The 24000-nt window shown below is 43.8% G+C and overlaps 2 gene segments (V, D, J or C); both read left to right on the plus strand.

Moving 5' to 3' along the window:
- The first annotated feature begins 753 nt into the window (after window positions 1–753).
- Window positions 754–10434, plus strand: LOC136376057 (immunoglobulin heavy variable 3-48-like). The segment is given in 4 exon segments: window positions 754–799; window positions 902–1222; window positions 8760–9088; window positions 10426–10434. Coding segments are annotated over 4 exon segments (705 nt in total).
- Window positions 10435–13492: 3058 nt separating this feature from the next.
- On the plus strand, window positions 13493–17941 carry LOC136376058 (immunoglobulin heavy variable 3-23-like). The segment is given in 4 exon segments: window positions 13493–13538; window positions 13639–13944; window positions 14141–14187; window positions 17834–17941. Coding segments are annotated over 4 exon segments (507 nt in total).
- The last annotated feature ends 6059 nt before the right edge of the window (window positions 17942–24000 follow it).

Consider the following 24000-nt stretch of genomic DNA (forward strand, 5'->3'; position numbering starts at 1 on the left):
ACTGAGGGCAGTGAAAGTTCTCCAAGTGTGTGTGTGTGTCTTCTTTCCTCTCCTCTCCCTCTGACGGAGTCCCAGGGCACAGAAGGACAACAGGGAGTGATTGTTTCTTGAAAGAATTGTATATTGTCTCAGGCCTCTGATAACAGAGTGAATAGCACAGGAACTGTGTGAATCCTTGATTTTTGTCCTGGACTCAACCCAGAATTTAGGAGCAGTTGTATGTGGCAGTTCTCGGTGAACCTTGCTCGGTTTTGCAGATCGAGGATCACATCACAGAGGATGCACAACCTTCTCCCTTGTAGTGAGGACTCTGAGATCACTGAGAGATACAGCCCTGAAGTGCAGGTACAATAAAAACACAGGCTTTTACTCATGTTCTCACAACATTAAAAGGTTTCTGCAGCCTCACTAGGCTGGTCCCACTCTGCCATAGATCTGGGTCAGGGGAGCAGCAGTGCCAGTAGGAGGAGCACAGGCCCAGATGGTGAGCTCACTGTTACCCTGTGAGGACACTGGGAGAATTCCAAACCTACCTAAGGTTCTTTATTTATTGAAATATTATGGTAACAATTCACCTGCATTTAGACCCTACCGTCTCTGTAGGTCTACACCCCAGAGCTCCATATATAGTAGGAGGACATGCAAATAGGGCCCGCTCAGCTCATGAAAACCAGCCCAGCCCACACCCTGCAGCTCTGGGACAGGAGCCCAGCCTGGGATTCCCTAGTCAGGACTAAACACAGACCACTCACCATGGAGTTAAAGTTCTTTTGGGTGTTCCTTGTGGCTATTTTAAGAGGTAATTTATGGAGAACAAGACTCTGATTATGTGAGTGTGTGTGACTGAGACAAAAAGGTGATGTGTGACAGTTTCTTGACCAGCTTGTCTTTGTGTTTGCAGGTGTTCATTGTGAGGTGCAGCTTTTGGAGTCTGGGGGAGGCTTGGTGCAGCCTGGGGGGTCTCTGAGACTCTCCTGTGCAGCCTCCGGATACACCTTCAGTGACTACAACATGCACTGGGTCCGCCAGGCTCCCGGGCAGGGGCTGGAGTGGGTCTCTTACATTTATCCTGATGGTAGTGGGACATACTACGCAGACTCCGTGAAGGGCAGATTCACCATCTCCAGAAACAACGCCAGAAACACACTTTATCTTCAGATGAAGAGCCTGAGAGTCGAGGACACGGCCGTGTATTACTGTGCGAGAGGCACAGTGAGGGGAAGTCAGTGTGAGCCCAGACACAAACCTCCCTGCGGGGACGGGAGGGCCGGGCTGCAGGGGGCGCTCAGGACACCAGGGGGCGCTCCGGACCCACGGAGCCCGAGACCAGCCCCAGGAGCAGGTGCAGAGGGAGGTGGGGAAGGAAGGGGCTTCCTGTGGGAGCAGGGTTTCCTCTCAGAGCTCCCAGCTGCATCCAGGGGCACTTCTGCCTTCTTCTCTGTGGCTTTAGTTTCTTATATTCTCATTGCAGACAAAAAGAATGTTGTAATGTTGGCTGTTGGCAAATGACACGTCAGCAGTTATCAAGAACCTCTCCTTGGCCTGACCTGTGGTGGCGCAGTGGATAAAGCGTCGACTTGGGAATGCTAAGGTCGCCGGTTTGAAACCCTGGGCTTGCCTGGTCAAGGCACATATGGGAGTTGATGCTTCCAGCTTCTCCCACCTTCTCTCTCTCTGTCTCTCCCTCTCCTCTCTAAAATGAATAAATTAAAAAAAGAACTAAAAAAAAAGTTTTAAAAAAAAGAACCTCTCCTTCACCAATTTCCTCTATTCTCCAATTTTTTTCTACACAAAGAGTCCATACTCAGTACCCTCGTCTTCCCTGTGGTTGGGAAATGTTTCCCTCAAACAGAGACTCCAGCACAGTCCAGAAACCTGTATACTGAGCTCAGGGAGTCTGACCAGAGGTAGGATTCAAGTTATTTAACAACAGGTCTCTTCCCTACTGACCATTTAATCATAATAAAATATATACCGAAATGCAGTTATAATTTTTTGCATTTAGTACTTAAATAAGGACAATAAAAAAGGTACACAAAACGAGATTCTTTTAAGAAACTTTCAAACTATAAATTAAAATATATCAAATAATACCTGAAAAAATCAATAAAACTTTTATTTAAGATATTTCCATCATGCTTATTTATTGGCGACCTCACCTACCATTTTTTTTACCTATGGACAAATTTACATTACTGAAAGTGCTTATATTAGGTTTTATGCAGATGAATATTAAAAAAGAGAATTTCTTACATGTGCTTTGCTGAGCTTTGTGAGTTCTTTACATATTTTGGACATTGGCCCCTCATTGGAACTATTGTTTGAAAATATAATGTCTCATTTAGTTGGTGGCTTATGTGTTTGGTTGTCAGTTTCTTATGCTGTGAAGAAGCTTCAGGACCTGAACAGACACTTCTTCAAAGGAGACATACAAATAGCCTAATAGATATGAAAAATGTGCGTATCCATTAACTATTCAATTAATTCAAATCAAAACTACAATTAGATACCACTTCACATCCATTAGATTTACTATTATCAACAAGACATAATATCAAGTGTTGGAGAGGCTGTGGAGGAAAATAAACCTTCCTTTTTGTTGGTGGGAATGTTAATTACTACAACCATTTGGAAGAAATTATGGTGGTTCCTCAAAAAATTAAGAATAGAATTACCAGATGACCCAACAATTCCTCTACTGGGTATCTACCTGAAAAACTTGAGTACATTGGTACATAAAGACACATGCACCCTCATATTCATCGCAGCATTATTCACAATGGGCAAGACATGGATACTACCAAAGTGTACCTCTATAGAGTACTGGATAAAGAAGATGTGATACATATATACAATGGAAAGCTACTCAACCATACGTAAAGATGAAGTAATGTCATTTTCAGAAACATGGATGGACCTTGAGAACATTATACTGAGTGAAATAAGTGAATCAGAAAAAGGTAAAGAATAGATGACTTCACACATAAGTGGGATATAAAACTGAGACGCATGGACATGGATAAAGGTGCAGTGTGGTTACCAAGGAGGAGGTTGTGGGGGAGGGGGTCGTGTGATGGGTGAAGGTTGTAAAGAGGAATTAATATAGGTGATGGAAAATGATTTCACTTTGTGTGATGGGTATAAAACATAATCAACTTTTCAGTGCTACAGAAATGTTTACCTGAAACATATGCTCTCTTGTTGATCTATGTTACCCTGTTCATCTTAATTTTCTAAATAAAAAATAAAAGAATACAATAAAAAAATAATTCAGTGATTCATTCAATATACAGTAAGTTACAGAGAAATAAAAAAGAGCAAGGAATGTAAATATGTGATTCCCATATTGTGCAACTACCCAGGCTACCAAATTTGAGAGGACTGTGACTACACGTGCCATTTTAGCAATCGGTTTGCCAAACTCAATAAAGAATTAGGTATTGGTTCTGCCAAACTAGTAAGAACAAGGTGAATCCCACCACTGTCTGTCCCCTCCTTGCCCACCTGTCCCTGCACGGGCCCTGCCTTCTCACAGGCACACCTGGCCCCACAGTGATTAGGATCCTCATCCAGGACCTCCACACACAGGTCTCTATCCCCCGCCACTCGCTCTATTCTTGACCCTCATTAACTCAGGTGGAGGAGGAAACCCACACCAACATCTTGTTTCAATGACCACAGTATGTTTAGTGTGATTTCCATTAGATTCCTTTTGAAAATGATACTTGTGAATACAGGGATGTCCTAATCAAATAATTCAGGAAAATCTCCCATGTCAACAGCTTTAACTCAAGTATCCCCTACCTTTTCATCTATGCAAGTCCTATCATATTAGAGAACACACAGAGGTCCCAGCGGGAAGAATCTAGACATTCCTGAAGCCATTCTTCAGCCATTAGAGGACCCTCAGGATCAGGGCCTCCACTACACTGCAGAAACCTGGTGGCAGACTACCTTCCTGCGTACTGGAAGCTCTGTGTGTGAGAGAGTGAGTGTGTGCAAGTGGTGTGCACATGCTAAGTTCTTGGCACATGTGGTTTTGACTGTTTGTGCAATGTGTGTTGTGTGTGCACATATATGTTTTCATCTCTGTGCTGAGTCACTCACAGAACAAGGTTCTTCCCATAGTAAATGAAAACCAGGTTAAAGGGAGAGCCCTGCCCCACAGAAACCCTGGGTGTCAGCCTGAGAAACAGAGCATGTGATGGACACAACACCTCAATTCTTCAAGTACCATCTGGGCCCATTTGCTAAAGATTACTCAGAAGGCATTACTTACCAAACACATGACCTTCCATCCCCATGTGAGTTGCCTTCTTCGTCTACAAAGACCACAACCTACCTCCTCTCCTGGGCTGCATGTGGCTTAGAAGCCTCAGCTGCCCCATCCGTGGGTGTCATATCCTTATGGCACCCCCACCTGTACATATGTAGTTAAATTTAACATGTTAACTTGTGTCCTGTTTTTGATTATTATAAAAACAAGGAGATTGTAGAAAAGTGTGAAAAATCAGTTTGTTTGTTTTTTTATATTCATACCAGGATAAGACTTGGGAAATTATTTCTTAAGACAGTGGCCCTCAACCTTTTTTGGGCCACGGAACAGTTTAATGTCAGAAAATATTTTCACGGACCGGCCTTTAGGGTGGGACGAATAAATGTATCACGTGACCGAAACAAGCGTCAAGAGTGAGTCTTAGACGAATGTAACAAAGGGAATCTGGTCATTTTTAAAAAATAAAATATCATTTAGACTAAAATATAAATAAAACAAAAATAATGTAAGTTATTTATTCTTTCTCTGCGGACCGGTATCAAATGGCCCACGGACCAGTACCAGTCCACGGCCCAGGGGTTGGGAACCACTGCCTTAAAATACATTTGTCTAGAGATCTCATTTGCATAATTTATTGAATGTTTCATGGGTGTAGGTACAGAATGATATAATTTATTTTATATGTTATTAAAATCCAACACTGTTACTAAATTGTAGTTAGAATGGCTGGAAGTTTTCTGTACATTGGAAGCTCTACCTTGAGGACTTTAGGTCCTTTACAAATGACCTGTGTGTTCTCTGTCACCTCCTCACCCTCCCTCAATACAAGATGCTCCAGGACCATCATTATGTTTCCTCCACTCTTTCTAGAATTTTAATAGCTGCAATGTGTACTCAAGTCTTACTTGACAGTTCTATATGGAAGAGCTCTGTTCCAAAAATAAGAAAAAGACTGTATCTTGAGTAACCATCATGGAGATTCAAGGTTGTTCAGTCAATCTCATACCCTGAGCCAGTTCGCAGGAAGGAAGCCCTGGAAAGAAGGGGAGGTCAGGTCCCTTGATAACGATGACACCGCACTACTAAAACAGTGTGACACGTTCTTCTCCTGCCTTCCTCAAAGGACTGTGACTGGTCCAGGGAAGCTGTGCACTGAGAATCAGGAAATAATCAAGTTTCAAACATTTATGAGTGGTTCTGTGATGACTTTCATTGCAGATCTCAGATGTCACTGTGGTCAAATAGGGGCTTAAGAAGGTCAGGTGTTCCATGCACCTCAGTCCTTCTCACACGGACACAGAGAGTCCTTGAACCCATCGAGTGGTTGCTCCCCACATATGGATGTTGTAACTGATTATCATAGGACATACTGCCAACTGAGGACCACTCCTACATGGTTTCCCTGACGAGGAATGAGGTAATATGTTAGAAAAGACAAAGTAAAAATCACTAAAACTGCCTGTATTCATGAAACCAAAACATGGAATTGAGAGACTCCTGCCACAGTCAAGGTCTCCAAAACCCCAGGTGATTCCTACCTCATCCACATCCAGTCACTTATTTGTCTGTGTGGGGGACATGGATACTGGAGAACAATTGTGAATTGTTTTAACTTTACCTGCAGTGACCCCCAAATTAGCTGTGATTAGGTGAGATTTCATTGATGACAAACTAACATAACCTGCTGGTTGGGATGGGGTTATTTTTTTATTTTCATTTTTTTTCTTTTCTGAAGTTGGAAACGGGGAGGCAGTCAGACAGACTCCCGCATGCGCCCAACCGGGATCCACCCGGCACGCCCACCAGGGGCGACGCTCTGCCCATCTGGGGAGTCACTCTGCCGCAATCAGAGCCATTCTAGCGCCTGAGGCAGAGGCCACAGAGCCATCCTCAGCACCCGAGTCAACTTTGCTCCAATGGAGCCTCGGCTTCAGGAGGGGAAGAGAGAGACAGAGAGGAAGGAGAGGGGGAGGGTGGAGAAGCAGATGGGCGCTTCTCCTGTGAGCCCTGGCCGGGAATCAAACCCAGGACTCCTGCACGCCATGCCGACGCTCTACCACTTAGCCAACTGGACAGGGCCAGGATGGGGTTATTGACCAGGGAAATGCTGTTTACTCAATACCTATGACTGGAGCCATAAATATTAGAGGGATAATGGTCAAATTGAGGACAGATGGTCAGAAATTACTGTGTGTTTCAACCTGCATGATGGAAACCATTGGCTGTGGTCCCACCTGCTGTTTTCACCTTATGATGCCCTGTCTAGTTCCAAAGCACAGCATGGATGTAGCACAGGGAAGTGTGACACTTAAGTTATGAAACAACTTGACAACACATGACAACACCTCTCAGGTGATGAGAACCACATCTGGGAAGAGAGGATAGGGAGAGAATGTGGGAAGATCATGGAGCCTGAACTCAGTCCCGCTTAACAGTTATTAGCAGTGTTCTGGCGGAAAAAATTTAACTTCAAATACACATTCCACACATTTTACATTCATATTTTTTTCTACTCAAGTCTCCAAAAAATATTTGACTATATTAAATAGGGTGATAAGGCCTCACAAGACCCTAAACGGCCAAAGGAATGGACCACAGTCCCTCTTCACTTATAAGGAGAAGACAGCCCCACATGGAAATTTCCCCTCAAGCTGCAGGGTAAATCCCCTCTGGGCTGTGAGATCACAGCTCTCTCCTCACACAGGGCTGAGGTCTCTGGGGAAGCAGAGCTGTGGTCTAGAAGAAGATGAGACTGCTGGGTCTTCTCCTGTGCCTGGTGACAGCCCCCCAGGGTGAGTGTCTCAGATGTCAGACACAGGTCTATGGGATAGTGTGACTAAACGTGACTGACAGGACCTGATGCTCCTTGTCCCCAGGTGTCCTGTCCCAGGTGCAGCTGCAAGAGTCAGGCTCAGGACTGGTGAAGCCCTCACAGACCCTGTCCCTCACTGGCACTTTCTCTGGATTCCCTTAACGAAAAATTATGTACAGTGGGTGCACCAGGCTCCAGGAAGGGGGCTGGAGTGGGTCGGTATTATGTGGAGTGATGGAAGCAGAGGTTATAACCCAACGCTGAATTCCCGACTCAGCATCACCAGAGACACATCCAAGAGCCAAGTTTATCTGTCACTGATCACCTGAGAGCCGAGGACACGGCCGTGCATTACTGTGTGAGACACAGCGAGGGGAAGTCAGTGTGAGCCCAGACACAAACCTCCCTGCGGGGATGGCTATGAAACCATCATCTACCTCATCTGTCCTGAGGGCTGGTCTCCCCAATACAGACACCAGCAGACTTGGTGTCTGAGGGCTCACTTCCCGGTTCAGAGGCAGCCTTCATAGCCCTGTGTTCTTGAGGGGAATGGTAACAGGGCTCTCAGGGTCCTTATCTTGATGGCACCAGTCCTGTTACAAATCCCTTCACCTCCATGACATAATCACCTCCAAGACGCCACCACCTTAGAGGAGGGGCACTAACATTACTTCAATTGTGAGGTTGACCTATAGTTTATTCACATGCAAAAAATAAATAACATAAGTGGAAAATCAGCGCACATCTCAAACCTCCCACCCTTACACAAAGAACTAACTTCCTTCCATTCCCTCTGGGGAACACAGGGGGCAGGACGAGTATTGAAGCACAGCCTTTTACAACTTAGTGAGGTGGGGGGCTGGGCAGCAGCCAGTTACCTACACCTCTGTCCCCAAAATCCAAAATGCACAATACCCTGTTGTGATCTTGTTCTTCCTTTCCACATCGAGTCTTCCAATGGAACTTTTACACTTTTATTAATTTCTGCTTACCAGTGACATCTCTGAATGCTATGAAAGAATGCCAGAGTTGAAGTGGCTATGAATCCTGCATCTGCCTCAGCTGTCCGTGGGAGTCAACTCCCCAATACAGACACGAGCAAACTCAGTGTCTAAGAGCCCATTCGTACTCTTATAACCTAATTCTGAACATTCTGATGTGCCGTGGAGAGGCTTCAGGAAAGCTGCACGGGACAGTGAGGAGAATCACAAGCCCAGATGCAGGGCTCAACGCTTCCAGATGTGTATACATAAATATGACCCTCGTATGATTGATTATATAGTTATCAATTTTCTCTCATGGCCACCAAATAGCCCCAAGACTCCAACACCTGCATTAAGGCACTGCCCTCTCTGTAGGTTTTCACCCCAGAGCTCCATATATAGTAGGAGGACATGCAAATAGGGCCGCCTTTGCTCATGAAAACCAGCCCAGCCCTGACCCTGCAGCTCTGGGACAGGAGCCCAACACGGGATTCCCTGACATACTCGTTCCCTGGACCAGAGAGTACAGACACCACTCACCATGGAGTTTAGGGTCTTCTGGGCTTTTCTTGTTGCTATCTTAGAAGGTAATTTATGGAGAACAAGATTCTGACTGTGTGAGTGAGTGTGACTGAGACAATCAATGAACACGTGCAGTTTCCTGACCAGGACATCTTTTTCTTTGCAGGTGTCCAGTGTGAAGTGCAGCTGGTTGAGTCTGGGGGAGGCTTGGTGCAGCCTGAGGGGTCTCTGAGACTCTCCTGTGCGGCCTCCGGATTCACAGTCAGTAACTCCTGGATGCACTGGGTCCGCAAGGCTCCCGGGAACGGACTGGAGTGGGTCTCACGAATTACTAATAGTGGTGGTACAACCTACGCAGACTCCGTGAAGGACCGATTCACCATCTCCAGAGACGACAAGAACACCCTGTATCTGCAAATGAGCAGCGTGAGAGCTGAGGACACGGCCGTGTATTACTGTGCAAGGGAGACAGACACACAGCGAGGGGAAGTCAGTGTGAGCCCAGACACAAACCTCCCTGCGGGGACGGGAGGGCCGGGCTGCAGGGGGCGCTCAGGACACCAGGGGGCGCTCCGGACCCACGGAGCCCGAGACCAGCCCCAGGAGCAGGTGCAGAGGGAGGTGGGGAAGGAAGGGGCTTCCTCTGGGAGCAGGGTTTCCTCTCAAAGCTCTCAGCTGCGTCTAGGGGCACTTCTTCCTTCTTCTCTGTGGCTCTAATGTTTCATATTCTCATTGTGACAACAAACGAGGCTGTAATGTTGCCTGCTTGCCGAGGAAATACCAGAAGTTATATGAAACTTTCCTTCAACAAGTTCCAGTATTTTCTATTTTTCTGTTTTGACAAGTAAACCACACAGAGTGCTCTCATCTCCCCGTGGTTGGGAAACATTGTCCACAAACTGAGATGCCAGCTCAGTTTAAACACCAGTGTGCTGATCCAGGCCTCGTGTTCTACTTGCCAAACTGTGCTCACGTCGGCCCAGCGTTCGGACAGGCACACCTGGCCCCACAGTGATTACGATCCTCACCCAAGACATCCACTCACAGGTTTCTGTCCTTCATACCACACATTGTGAACCTTTGGACTTTAATTTACTCAGGTGGAGGTAGAAACCCACCACTGTGCCTGGTTTCAAGAATCATAAAATTTTTGAAGTGATTTTCATTAGCTTCCTTTTGGAAAGGACACTAGTGATTACAATGATATCCCAACCAGATTCTTCAGGAAGACTTCCTTTGTCAACACCTTTAATTAAACTTTAATTATTAAAGCATCCAAACTTAATCATCTCTGAAAATCCTGTCACTTAATAGATCACCCAGCTGTAAGAATCTAGATATTCCTGGGGTCTGTGTTTAGCCATCACAGTACCATGGGGATCAGGGCCTCATATATTATAGGGACCCAGGACAGGTACCTTCCTGTGTACTAGAGGCTTTGTGTTTGGGAGTGAGTGTGTGCATGTGAGTGTGTACATGCCAATCAGTTTGCACAAGGCACTGTGACTGTGTAGGCAATGTGTGTTGTGTGTGCACATCTATGTTATCAGCTCTGTGACAAGGGTCTTGTCACAAGTAAATTAGAATCAGTCTCCTGGAAAATCACAACCCATAGAAACTCTGCTTCTCTCCCTGTGGGCTGGGTGTCAGTCTCAGGAATAGAGCGTGTTATGGATATGACATCCTATTTGTTCAAGACCTATCTGTGCCCATTTCTTAAAGATTTCCCAGCAGCCATTTATTTCCCAAACTCTTGAATTTCCATCCCCATGTGAGTTGCCTTCCTGCCCTACAAAGTCCACAGCACAACCCACCACCTCTCCTGGCTGCAGGTGGCTTAAAAGCCTCAGTTGCCCCATCCATGGGTCTGACATCCTTAAGGTACCCCAACTTGTACATCTGAAGTTAATTTTTTACACTGTCTCATGTTAATTTTCGTTCTGTCATTTTGATTATTAGCACAGCCAGAATGACCTAGAAATGTGAAAGGAAATTTAACCTTTTGCTGTCATACCATGCTATTATTGAACATTACCCCTTAAGAAAGATTTGTGTATTGACTACTTTTGTATTATTTACTGAAAAATTTAGTTTTATTGGTAAAGGCTCACATATGTTTTTCTAATTCTTATTTATTAATTTTAGTGAGAGAGGAAGGGAGAGAGAAAAGAGCAACATAGAACTTTTCTTGGATGTGCCCAGACTTGAGATGGGACCAGCCACCTCTGTGCCTCAGAAAGATGCTCTAACCTGCTGAGCTATCCAGTCTGGGACACACATTTATTTTATTTGTGTATAAAGTCCAACACTGTTACTAATTTGTAGTTAGAACAGTTGGACGTTTTCTGTGCATTGGCAGCTCTACCTTGAAGGCTCCGGGTTCCTTACAAATGTCCTGTGTGTTCTCTGTCACCTCCTCACCTTTGCTCAGTGTGAGATGCTCCAGGACCATCTCTGTTTCCTCCCAATCCCCATGGGTACCTGGCCTCTGAGGAGTCTTGTCTCATTTCACTTAAGAATAATATTGTAAATCAAAACATTGGTGCTGAAACCCTTGTTTGTTGGGCTGTCACTGCTACAGAACCCACCAACTGACAACTCTTAACACCAAAGACAAGGTGGGCACAGAATACTTGCTAACAGAGTGTCTAGGCAGCAATCAGAACAGTCTGGTCACAGAGATCTGCACATTGTATCTTTGGTCATGATGCTTCTAGAAAATAAATACCTGTACAATCTACTAAGTTCTTACTTGACAGGTCTATATGGAAGTGTTCCTCATAAAAAAAAAATAGAGAGAATACAAATAAAGGACTGTCGCTTGAATAACCATTACAGAGATTCAAAGTCCTTCAATTAATTTTATTCCTTGAGTCAGTTTGCAGGACGGAAGCACCGGAATGAAAGGGAGGGCATGTCGCTTGATGACGATGACACCACACTACTAAAACAGTGTAACATTGATATTCTCCGGCCTTCCTAAAAGACTGACAGTTCCAGAGAGACTGTGCATTGAGGAACTAAGTTTACTAATGGTTATCTCTGAAATGACATTGATTTCAGATCTCAGTCATCACTGTGGTCAAAGTAGTGGCTTTATGAAAATCAGGTGCTTCATGCAGTTTCCTGTCAGTCTCTCTCACAGAGTCACAGAGAGACCTGATTTTATCATGTGGTTACTCCCCACATATGCATGGTGTAACTGATCTGCATAGGACATACTGCACACTGAGGACAGTCCCACATGAATTCTCTTACCTGAGTAGGGATGGTGTTATGTTAGAGAAAGACGTGAAAGACACTAAAACAGCCTGTGATCAGAAATACAAAACAAGGAATTCTGAGACTCATATCACCGTCAATGTCTTCAAATCTCCACGTCATTCCTACTACATCCTATTTGTCTGTGTGTGGGACATGGATACTAAAGAATGTTTGTGAATCATTGTCACTTAACCTGGTGGTGACTCCAAAATCAGTTCTTGTCTCTGGCATGATTTTAGTGCTGAGGAAGCTTACATCACCAGCTGCCTGGTATGGGTCTACTGACCAAGAAAATGCTGTTCCCTGAATAACTTTTAAATCTGTTAAATGAGCCATAAATATTAGAGGATTGATGTTCAAATTGATAGCAGGTACAGAGAAGATTCTGTGTGTTTCAAGGTGAAGGATGGAATGAAACTTCCTGTGGTCTCACCTGTTTTCAAAACACAACATCCGTTCTAATTCCAAAGATTCTGGATGAATACAGCACATCACAGTGTGACACTCAAGTCATGAAACCGTGTGGCAAGCCCTCAGGAGTGATGAGAACTACATCTCTGGAGAGAAGGTAGGGAGGGAAGGTAAAAGGATCAGGGAGTCTGACCTCAGTTTTGCTTAACAGTTAACAGCAAAGACGTGCAGATAGAAAGTTGTTTTCAAATAGAGTCAAAGACCAAAAATTATAAAGTCAAATATCTTTCCACTCAAACTCTGTAAAACTATCGTTTGACTGGTTGAGCTCTTTCAGCCCCAAGTCCTGGGTGTGTAGAGAGAAAGTTGGTTAAGCCACAAGGGTCTTGCAGCCTGCATGGCTCAGAGTGACCACTAGGGGCAGCAAACCCTCCACAATCTTGTTCCCGAATATCCGGAATGGTGATATCAGCAACTGCCTGGGAGAACATGGTTTATACACCACTGCTCATCTGGTGTCAGGATCCATCCCTCTTCCTAGACACACTGGGAGCTCAATCCCCTCTGAGTCTTCACACTTCCAGGTCCATTCTATCGCTCACTTGTTCCAATGTTGTTTCTACACATACAACTTTATAAAGGCTCTACTGGTAAGTTAACTTTCCCACAGCCTCTCCATCAGATCCATTAATCTCCCGAACTACTCTCTGAGCCTGTGATCCCAGTTGGAAAAAGCAGCATCTTCTCAACACTCAGTCTACTTTGTCTCTTCAAAGGTCCCGCAGCCAGAGGTACTTAAAGCCAAGGCACCAACATCACCAGGTACACAAAGATCACTGTCACAAGATCTAAAGTCTGTGGTGTATTTGTTTCCAGCCCTGATGAAGGGACCACTCTGCACTTGATTTGGTTCAGGGGAGCAGTAGTGCCAGTAGGAGGAGTACAGGCCCAGATGGTGAGCTCACTGCTCCCACAGGAGGACACTTAGTCCCAAATCTACGTAATATTTGGTATTTAGTTATTAAAATATTATGATAGACATTCACCTGCACTGAGGCACTGCCCGCTTTGTAGGGCTTCACCCCAGAGCTCCATATATAGTAGGATAACATGCAAATAGAGCCCCCTCTGCTCATGAAAACCAGCCCAGCCCTGATCCTGCAGCTCTGGGACAGGAGCCCAGTCTGAGAATCTGTTGTCAGGATTAAACACAGACCACTCACCATGGAAATCAATTTCTTTTGGGTTTTCCTTGTGGCTATGTTAAGAGGTAATTTATAGAGAAAAGACACTGATTGTGTGAGTGACTGTGATTGAGAGAAACAGTGGATTGTGACAGTTTCTTGACCAGCCTGTCTTTGTGTTTGCAGGTGTCCAGTGTGAGGTGCAGCTGGTGGAGACTGGGGGAGGCTTGGTGCAGCCTGGGGGGTCTCTGAGACTCTCCTGTGCAGCCTCTGGATTCACCTTCAGTGACTACCACATGGACTGGGTCCGCCCGGCTCCCGGGAAGGGACTGGAGTGGGTCTCATACATTAGGTATAATAGTGGTGGTACATACTACGCAGATTCCGTGAAGGGCCGATTCACCATCTCCAGAGACAACGCCAAGAACACGCTGTATCTGCAAATGAACAGCGTGAGAGCCGAGGACACGGCCGTGTATTACTGTGCTAAGGAGCCACACAGCGAGGGGAAGTCAGTGTGAGCCCAGACACAAACCTCCCTGCAGGAGGGGCCGCCACCACCAGGGGGCGCTCCGGGTCTCTGAACACAAGGACCATCAGGAGCAGGTGCGGTTGGAGGGGAAGCGCTGGTTTCTTGTGTGGCTTCCTCCTCATGTCACAGTTCCCCTCAGGGAACCTCTCTGGGTTCCTGATTCTGCACTTCCCTCTGACGTCTCTGGGTTAGGAAAATCTATTGTAAAGACAGACAGCTTTCTCTCGGGGCCAAAGCTGACTGTCTCTTTCAGTCTCTCTTATTCCCAAATTAATTCACCATCAGATCCTCTGACCGACCTGACATCAGTTGAATCTAACCTGAGGCTCTGCTGGACTCACAGTGCAGCTCAGCTCCCCACAGCTCAGTGTCCCAGCCAGTCAGCAGCACGTGTCATTCTCAGGACCCTGGGAACCTGGGAAGAATGAGCCCAAAGCAAGAGAAGAAAGGTCGCTGCTGGTGGTCTTTGATTTGACATCATGCTCATAGCATGGAGATCAGCTGAAACAACGCAGTGGTGGAGGGACCCCCGACAACTTCATATGCGTGTCCAGGCTAACGACTAACAAGCACACAAATGGGACATGAAATGTTTATCACGAATAGAGCTGGAATCTGTGGGAAGAACAGGGAAGGACCATCAGCAGTCAGAGGTGCTCTTATAGAGCCAGAAAAGGAGACTGGCTCGGGGCTTCATTTGTCCAGGTGGAGGGCAGGGGATGAGCACTGTTCTGGGGCTCAAGAGGTTTCACTCTCCCAGTGATGTGTGATGAGGAGACCAGGCTTCCCTGTCAGACTCCAGCGTGGGGCAGATGGAGCAGAGGCAGGAATGAACCTCCATGTGTCAGCAGTCAAATGTAAAATAAAATACAATCTAACTACCTATGCCATAAAATTGAACAAGAATTTGCAAAAAGAATAAACAAATAGAGATTCACTCTGTGTAAACTAGCACAATGTCAATAAAAAATACGAAGAAAAATGATAAGTGAGAAAATGATGTTGAAGATAATGATGATGATGATGATAATTTAGAAACGGAGCTGGTCCAACATTTTATGCAGAATCTGTCCCCTGTGCAAAGGGGTCAGCGCTTTTGGAATGTCTTGGGTCAGCTTTTGCTACTGTGGATGAGAAACTTCTCCAGGATCTATGGCAGATGTCACTTTACTTAGCCCTATTAGAACAGTCTTCTATTAGGATGAAATTTAGTATTCCTTGGTTGTAAACCCAAACCCAAGGATGGAAACCATGGAGTTTCACTGCTGTGTTAATATTCCTCCCAATGAAGCTCTGGCCAGTTTGCTCAGTGGTAGAGCCTCAGCCCACCATGTGGAAGTCCTTGGTTTGATTCCCAGCCAAGGCACACAGGAGAAGTGCCCATCACCTTCTCCACCCTTCACCCTCTACTTTCTCTCTATCTCTCTCCCACAGGCAAGGCTCCACTGGAGCAAAATTGGACCTGGAGCTGAAGAAGGTTCCATGGCCTCCACTTCAGTCACTAGAATGGCTCCGGTTGCAATGGGGCAATGCCCCAGATGGGCAGAGCATCGCCCCCTAGTGGGCATACCGGGTAGATTCCAGTCGGGGGCATGTGGAAATCTCTCTGGCTCCCCACTTCTCACTTCAGAAAAATACAAAAAAAATTGCTTCCAATGAGGTTTCCAGTCAGTTTTCTCTGATGATCATTCTAATGGATAGAAGTCACAGCTGGAAGGTCACACAAATGACATATTATAATGACTGCATTCAATGCCTCTGTAGATTTATCCTCTGAGGATTCAGAGAAGATTACAACCCAGGTTAAGGCTGCCTGTCTAACAGGCATTTTCTTAGCTTCCAGACTTTAGGCATTGTGCTGACCTTTGCCTCACATAATTCAGGATACCAGGATACGGAAGTGCTTCCAGACCTTGGCAGCTGGTTCAGTTCAGGGTGTTTCCTGGAAAGATGAGAACCCACCTGGTTTGCAAGGAATCCCAAAGTCATACACTGCTCCCAAAAGTTGCCGGTTTGCAGATGACATTTCAGAGGTTATTACAGATCGCTACTTCACCAAGTACCTGTATTTTCTGTTTCTTTCCAAACAAATAAACCATCATCAGTGCTCTCGGCTTCCCTGTGGTTGGGAAATGTGTCCCTCAAACAGAGATGACAGCAAAGCCCAGACACCTGTTCCTTAGCTCTTGCTCTCTGTCCCCTCCACGCCCGCCCCTCCAAGCCCATCTCTGTCGTCTTCGGCCCCGCCTCCTGACAGGCACACCTGGTACCACAGTGAATAGAATCCTCACACAGGACATCCACTGACAGGTCTCTGTCCTTCCCTCCACATTGTGTTAACCTCTAGATTTTCATTCACTTGTCGGAGGTGGAGACCTATCCCAAAACTTGGTTTAGATGATCACAATAGTTTAGCTTAATTTTTGTTATCTTGCCTTTGAAAAGGGCACTTGTGATTAAACTGATGTCCCTACCACATAACTTAGGATAAGCTCCCATGTCAACACCAGTAACTTAATCAATCCAAGCTAAATCACATCTTCAGTGCTGTAATATTAGAGAAGAGTCGTAAACCCATCCTTAAGAATCTGGATAATCCTGAGGGTCAGTGTCTAGCGATCACAGTACCATTAGGCTCAGGGCCTCAACTGCACACAATATCTGGGACCAGGTTACCTTCCTGCATATGCCCTGTGACCAGGGACACCTCTTCTTCTACAAACTGGGGTGTCTCATTGCTGTGAAAACAGGCAGATGTCTGAGATGCAGTAGAGGATTTGTGGCTTCATGTCCTTTGACAGTTAGAGGCGGTGAGAAAATGATGGGCTCACAAGAGAATGGGGACAGGAAGGGGAGGTTTTAACAGAGCTTATCCAGTTAAAGACTTTAAACAGTAATTAAGGACCGCGATGAACCAAGTAGACATGGGTTATGTCGACATTACAGTCTCAATGCAGCTATCAGAGTTTGAATGCTCTAATTGGATGTATTTCATTTTCCTCAGCTTTGAAGAAATTCATAAAGAGTTAATGAATGAGACAAGCACGCATTTAGAAAGAAGAGATTGAAGCTTACATTTTGCATTGCTTCCTACATTTCTGATAGACTTGGAGCTCTTATAAATGTCGCTGTCTTCTTTTAAATTAGTTCTTGCTCCTCATATATGAAAAACAACTATGTCCTTTTTGTGCAATTTGCACCCAAATAGCTTACCAAAATGACTTCCTGATTCATGTATAGTGTACATTTGTCTATTTTCTGGAGAGCATACTTATGTCACAGCTCAGCAGTGAGAGGTCTGTGCACTGTGGTAGTTCATCTCAGTTCCTCGCACGTCCCAGTGAGCACGCTGGATGGAGCTGTGCAGGCGGTCATGCGGTCTCACCCTCATCTCTTTGGAGCCGCACGCATTCCAATCACATGGGACATGTTTATGGACTGACAGTCTCTAATGAATAATCCCTTCTTTTATTTGATGATTATAAGAATTTTCTTCTGATTTAATCAAACTGAACTGATCCATTTGGAAATGGATCACTTTACCATTAATTGACTATACAGCATTCAATGGTAGTGTGTTACTGTTTCTTTACAATTGTATTTTATTTAACAACACTCTTTACAATGTCAGCATCTGTGTACACGAAGCACATAGATCTGTAATTTTCCGATCTGCTGACACTTGTCAGTGTTTGGATTCAAAGGCATGTTGAACACATGACTGATTTATTTACCGGCTTCCCATACAGATCTCACTAAAGGTCTGAGCAGATGTGAGGGTCACTCCAGGGGTCCTGTCCCCAGTGTGTCAGGGTTTTCTCTGAGCCTGGGACCTCCTGTCCCTGCAAGAAGACAGACAAAGTGCAGCAGCATGAGGTGCAGGTCACATCTTTGTCACCAGGATACCCCACGTCGTTCCTCACCCAGACTGAATCTGCACCCACTCCCCTGGGATAGTGCAGAGAGCCATTAGGGCGACCTGACCCTAGGTGGTGTGGGACACCGTGTCATCAGCTGAGGTCTATTGGAAATGTGTATTATGGCCTTCAGCATGTACACACCTACATTCCCTTTTATCCAACCAAACTCTGAATTCATGAGAACAGTGGTTTGCAGACATTGTGAGAATGGGCTACTGTCTGATGACCACTTCCTATATATCATATAAGTGTGCACTTAATGTCCTACTGGATTTAATTTGTCCTAAGGTTCCTGACAGTGTTAGGAGGAAAACATGGTGAGGCCATAATACACATGAGCGTCCACACCCAGAATCCTTGTCCACCTGCTCTCCCCAGAAGCCAAGGCAGGGAGATAGAACACCGTGGGGAAGCTCAAAGATATCCCCAGGGAAAGACATGCAAATACGGCCCCTCCCCTGCTCATGAAAACCAGCTCAACTCCTGTCCCCACAGATCCTGGTGAGGAGCCCTCCTGTGTGAGCCTGTCCTCAGGGTCCACACCATGGGGTCTGCACTCATCTGGGCTGCCCTTCTCATCGCTGTCAGAGGTGAGCCCCTTTGCATCAGGCTCAGCGGGGACGGCTTCACTAGGGCTGTTCTCAGTCTATGTCTCTGTTTGCAGGTGTCCTGTGCCAAGTTCAGCTGATGGAGTCCGTGGGAGGCTTGGTGCAGCCCGGGGATCTCTGAGCCTCTCCTGCAAAGCCTCCGGATTCACCTTCAGTGAATATGAGATGAACTGGGAGCGCCAGGCTCCAGGGAAGGGGCTGGAGTGGGTGGCCTTAGTAAATAAACCAACTGGAAATATTCAGTGGTACGCTTCTTCAGTGCAGGGAAGATTCACCATCTCCGGAGACAACCCTACAAACACAGTATCTCTTAAATTGACCAACCTGAAATCTGAGGACACAACCGTCAGTGTGAGCCCAGACACAAACCTCCCTGCGGGAATAGGAGAGCCGGGCTGCAGGGGGCGCTCAGGACACCAGGGGGCGCTCCGGACCCACGGAGCCCGAGACCAGCCCCAGGAGCAGGTGCAGAGGGAGGTGGGGAAGGACGGGGCTTCCTGTGGGAGCGGGGTTTCCTCTCAGAGCTCTCAGCTGCATCCAGGGGCACTTCTTCCTTCTTCTCTGTGGCTCTAGTTTCTCATATTCTCACTGCAGACAACAAACGAGGCTGTAACGTTGGCTGTTTGCAGATGACATGATACTAGTTAGTACAGACTTCTCCTTCACCATATTACATTATTTACTCTCTTTTTTTCTACAAATAAATCATCCAGACTGCTCTCGCTTTCCCTGTGCCTGGGAAACATTTTCCTCAGACAGAGACGCCAGCACAATCTAGTGACTTGTATGTTCAGCTCAGGCTCACTGTCCCCTCCATGCCCACCTGTGAGCAAATCGGCAAAGCCTCTTGACGGGCACAGCTGAAATTTATATCCACCCTCAGGATCCACACAACAGTTCTCTGTCTTTATACCACACGTGTTAACCTCATGATTCTCACTCACCTGGGTGAGGTGGAACCCACACCATCTTTTTTCAACAATCAAAATATTTTTAGTGTGATTTTCATTACGTTACCTGTGAAAAGGACACCTGTGATTACACTTATTTCCCAAAAATATAATTCAAAATATTCTCCCATGTGACCACTTTGAACTCAGTCATCCTAACTTAATCACATCTACAATTGCTGTCCCTTAAGAGAACGCACACAGATCCCACCGTAAAAATCTGCACATTCCTGAAGATCATTGTCCAGCCATCAAAGATCAGGACCTCGCAGCACTGCATAAAACCTGGAGGCAGGTAACGTTCCTGTTCACTAATAGCTGAGTGTGTGTTTGAGAGAGTGAGTGTGTGTATGTGGGTGCACTCATGCTTATTTGCTTGCACATGACGTTGTGACTCTGTGTGGAATGTGTGTTGTGGGTGCACATGTATGTTTTCACCTCTGTGTTGTGTCTCCCACAGTTCTACAAAACAAGAGTCTTCCACAGAGACAGATTTAATGGAAGGTGCACTGGGCATGTACCATGGGCCCTGACTTCTGAAGGACCCTGCAAAATCCCAACTTTATACTTTTTTATATAAATTTTTATTAATGTTAATGGGGTGACATCAATAAATCAGGGTACATATATTCAAAGAAAACATGTCCAGATTATCTTGTCCTTCAATGTTGCATACCCATCACCCAAAGTCAGATTGTCCTCCGTCACCTTCTATCTAGTTTTCTTTGTGAAAAGAAAAGATATGAAGAGATATGAAGCATCTCTTCATATCTCTTCATATCTTCATCTTCTCCCCCATAACCACCACACTCTTCTCCATGTCTCTTAGTCTCGTTTTTATGCCCCACCAATGTATGGAATAATGCAATTCCTGTTTTTTTCTGATTTACTTATTTCACACCGTATAATGTTATCAAGATCCCACCATTTTGCTGTAAATGATCCAATGTCATCATTTCTTATGGCTGAGTAGTATTCCATAGTGTATATGTGCCACATCTTCTTTATCCAGTCTTCTATTGACGGGCTTTTTGGTTGTTTCCATGTCTTGGCCACTGTGAACAATACTGCAATGAACATGGGGCTACATGTGTCTTTACGTATCAATGTTTCTGAGTTTTGGGGCTATATACCCAGTAGAGGGATTGCTGGGTCATAAGGTAGTTCTATTTTCAGTTTTTTGAGGAACCACCATAATTTCTTCCATAATGGTTGCACTACTTTACAGTCCCACCAACAGTGAATGAAGGTTCCTTTTTCTCCACAGCCTCTCCAGCATTTGCTATTACCGGTCTTGCTGATAATAGCTAATCTAACAGGTATGAGGTGGTATCTCATTGTAGTTTTGATTTGCATTTCTCTAATAACTAATGAAGATGAGCATCTCTTCATATATCTGTTGGCCATTTGTATTTCTTCCTGGGAGAAGTGTCTGTTCATGTCCTCTTCCCATTTTTTTTTATTGGTTTGTTTGTTTGTTGAGTTTTATAAGTTCTTTGTAAATTTTGGATATTAGGCCCTTATCTGAGCTGTTGTTTGAAAATATCATTTCCCATTTAGTTGGCTGTCTGTTTATTTTGTTGTCAGTTTCTCTTGCTGAGAAAAAACTTCTTAGACTGATGTAGTCCCATTCATTTATCTTTGCCTTCACTTCTCTTGCCTGTAGAGTCAAATTCATAAAATGCTCTTTAAAACCCAGGTCCATGAGTTTAGTACCTATGTCTTCTTCTATGTACTTTATTGTTTCAGATCTTATATTTAGGTCTTTGATCCATTTTGAATTAATTTTTGTACAAGGGGACAAGCTGTAGTCAAGTTTCATTCTTTTGCATGTGGCTTTCCAGTTTTTCCAGCACCATTTGTTGAAGAGGCTTTCTTTTCTCCATTGTGTGTTGTTGGCCCCTTTATCAAAAATTATTTGACCATATATATGTGGTTTTATTTCTGGACTTTCTATTCTGTTCCATTGGTCTGAGTGTCTATTTTTCTGACAATACCATGCTGATATGATTGTCGTGGCCCTATAATATAGTTTGAAGTCAGGTATTGTAATGCCCCCAGCTTCATTCTTTTTCCTTAGGATTACTTTGGCTAATTGGGGTTTTTTATACTTCCATATAAATCTGATGATTTTTGTTCCTTTTCTTTAAAGAATGTCTTAGAAATTTTGATGGGAATTGCATTAAATTTATATATTCCTTTGGGTAATATGGCCATTTTGATTATATTTATTCTTCTTATCCACAAACAAGGAATATTTTTCCATGTCATTGTATCTTTTTCGATTTCCCTTAACAATGCGTTGTAGTTATCGTTGTATAGGTCCTTTACATTCTTTATTATGTTTATTCCTAGGTATTTTATTTTTTTGTTGCAATCCTGAAGGTGATTATTTTTTTGAATTCATTTTCTAATATTTCATTTTTGGCATATAGAAAGGCTATGGACCTTTGTATGTTAATTTTGTATCCTGCAACCTTACTGTATTGGTTTATTGTTTCTAGTAATCTTTTTGTGGAGTCTTTGGGGTTTTTGATGTATAGGATCGTATCATCTGCAAAAAGTGATACCTTTACTTCTTCTTTTCTGATATGGATGCCTTTTATTTCTTTCTCTTGTCTGATTGCTCTGGACAGAGCTTCTAGCACCACGTTAAACAAGAGTGGAGAGAGTGAACAACCCTGTCTTGTTCCTGATTTAAGGTGGAAAGTCCTCAGTTTTATACCATTTAATATGATGTTGGCTGATGGTTTATCATATATGGCCTTTATCATGTTGAGATATTTTCCTTCTATACCCATTTTGTTGAGTGTCTTAAACATAAAGTTGTGTTGTATTTTATCAAATGCCTTTTCTGCATATATTGATAAGATCATGTGGTTTTTGTTCTTTGTTTTGTTGATATGGTGTATTATGTTAACCATTTTACGTATGTTGAACCATCCTTGAGATTCTGGAATGAATCTCATTGATGGTTCAACATACGTAAAACATCTCCCAGAATACATCATTGATCATGATGTATTATTTTTTTAATATGTTGTTGTATTCGATTTGCCAGTATTTTGTTTAGTATTTTAGCATCTGTATTCATTAGAGATACTGGTCTGTAGTTTTCTTTTTTTGTGCCGTCCTCGCCAGGTTTCAGTATGAGGGTTATGTTGGCCTCATAAAATGTGTTTGGAAGTATTGCTTCTTCTTCAATTTTTTGGAAGACTTTGAGTAGAATAGGAACCAAGTCTTCTTTGAATGTTTGATAGAATTCGCTAGTATAGCCGTCTGGGCCTGAACTTTTATTTTTTAGGGAGGTTTTTAATGTTTTTTTCTATTTCTTCTCTACTAATAGGTTTGTTTAGGCTTTCTGTTTCTTCTTGACTCAGTCTAGTAAGGTTGTATTGTTCTAGGAATTTATCCATTTCTTCTAGGTTGTTGAATTTAGTGGCATAAAGTTTTTCATAGTAATCTACAATAATTCTTTGTATATCTAAAATGTCCGTGGTGATTTCTCCTCTTTCATTTTGGATTTCGTTTATATGAGTTCTTTCTCTTTTTTCCTTGGTAAGTCTTGCCAGGGGTTTGTCAATTTTGTTGATCTTTTCAAAGAAACAGTTCCTTGTTCTATTAATTTTTTTATAGTTTTTCTGTTCTCTATTTCATTTATTTCTGCTCTTATTTTTTATTATCTCCCTTCTTTGGCTGGTTTTGGGTTGTTTTTGTTCTTCTTTTTCCAGTTCCTTAAGGTGTGAAGTTAAGTGGTTCACTTGGGCTCTCTCTTGTTTGTTCATATAGGCCTGAAGTGATATGAACTTCCCTCTTATCACTGCTTTTGCTGCATCCCAGAGATTCTGATATGTCATATTGTCATTTTCATTTGTCTGTATATATCTTTTTATCTCTGCGCTTATTTCTTCTTTGACCCATTCATTTTTTAAAAGTATGTTGTTTAGTTTCCACATTTTTCTGGGCTTTTTTTTCTCTTTTTTGCAGTTGAATTCTAGTTTCAAGGCTTTATGATCAGAAAATATGCTTGGTACAATTTCAGTTTTTCTGAATTTCCTGATGTTATTTTTATGGCCCAACATATGGTCAATTCTTGAGAGTGTTCCATGTACACTAGAGAAAAATGTACACTCTGTCGCTTTGGGATGAAGTGTCCTGTAGATGTCTATCATATCCGGGTTCTCTAATGTTCATTTAAGGCCACTATATCTTTACTGATTTTCTGTTTGGATGAGTGATCTAGAGCCGTCAGCGGTGTATTGAAGTCTCCAAGTATGATCGCATTTTTGTCAGTTTTTGTTTTTATGTCAATAAGTAGCTGTCTTATATATTTTGGTGCTCCTTGGTTTGGTGCATATATATTAAGAACTTATGTCTTCTTGATTCAGCATCCCCTTAATCATTATGAAATGACCATTTTTGTCTCTGAGTACTTTTGCTGTCTTGTAGTCAGCATTATTAGATATGAGTATTGCTATGCCTGCTTTTTTTTGGATGTTATTTGCTTGGAGTATTGTTTTCCAGCCTTTCACTTTGAA

This window comes from Saccopteryx leptura, chromosome 6 (assembly GCF_036850995.1).
Source record: "Saccopteryx leptura isolate mSacLep1 chromosome 6, mSacLep1_pri_phased_curated, whole genome shotgun sequence".
Classification (NCBI taxonomy): domain Eukaryota; kingdom Metazoa; phylum Chordata; class Mammalia; order Chiroptera; family Emballonuridae; genus Saccopteryx; species Saccopteryx leptura.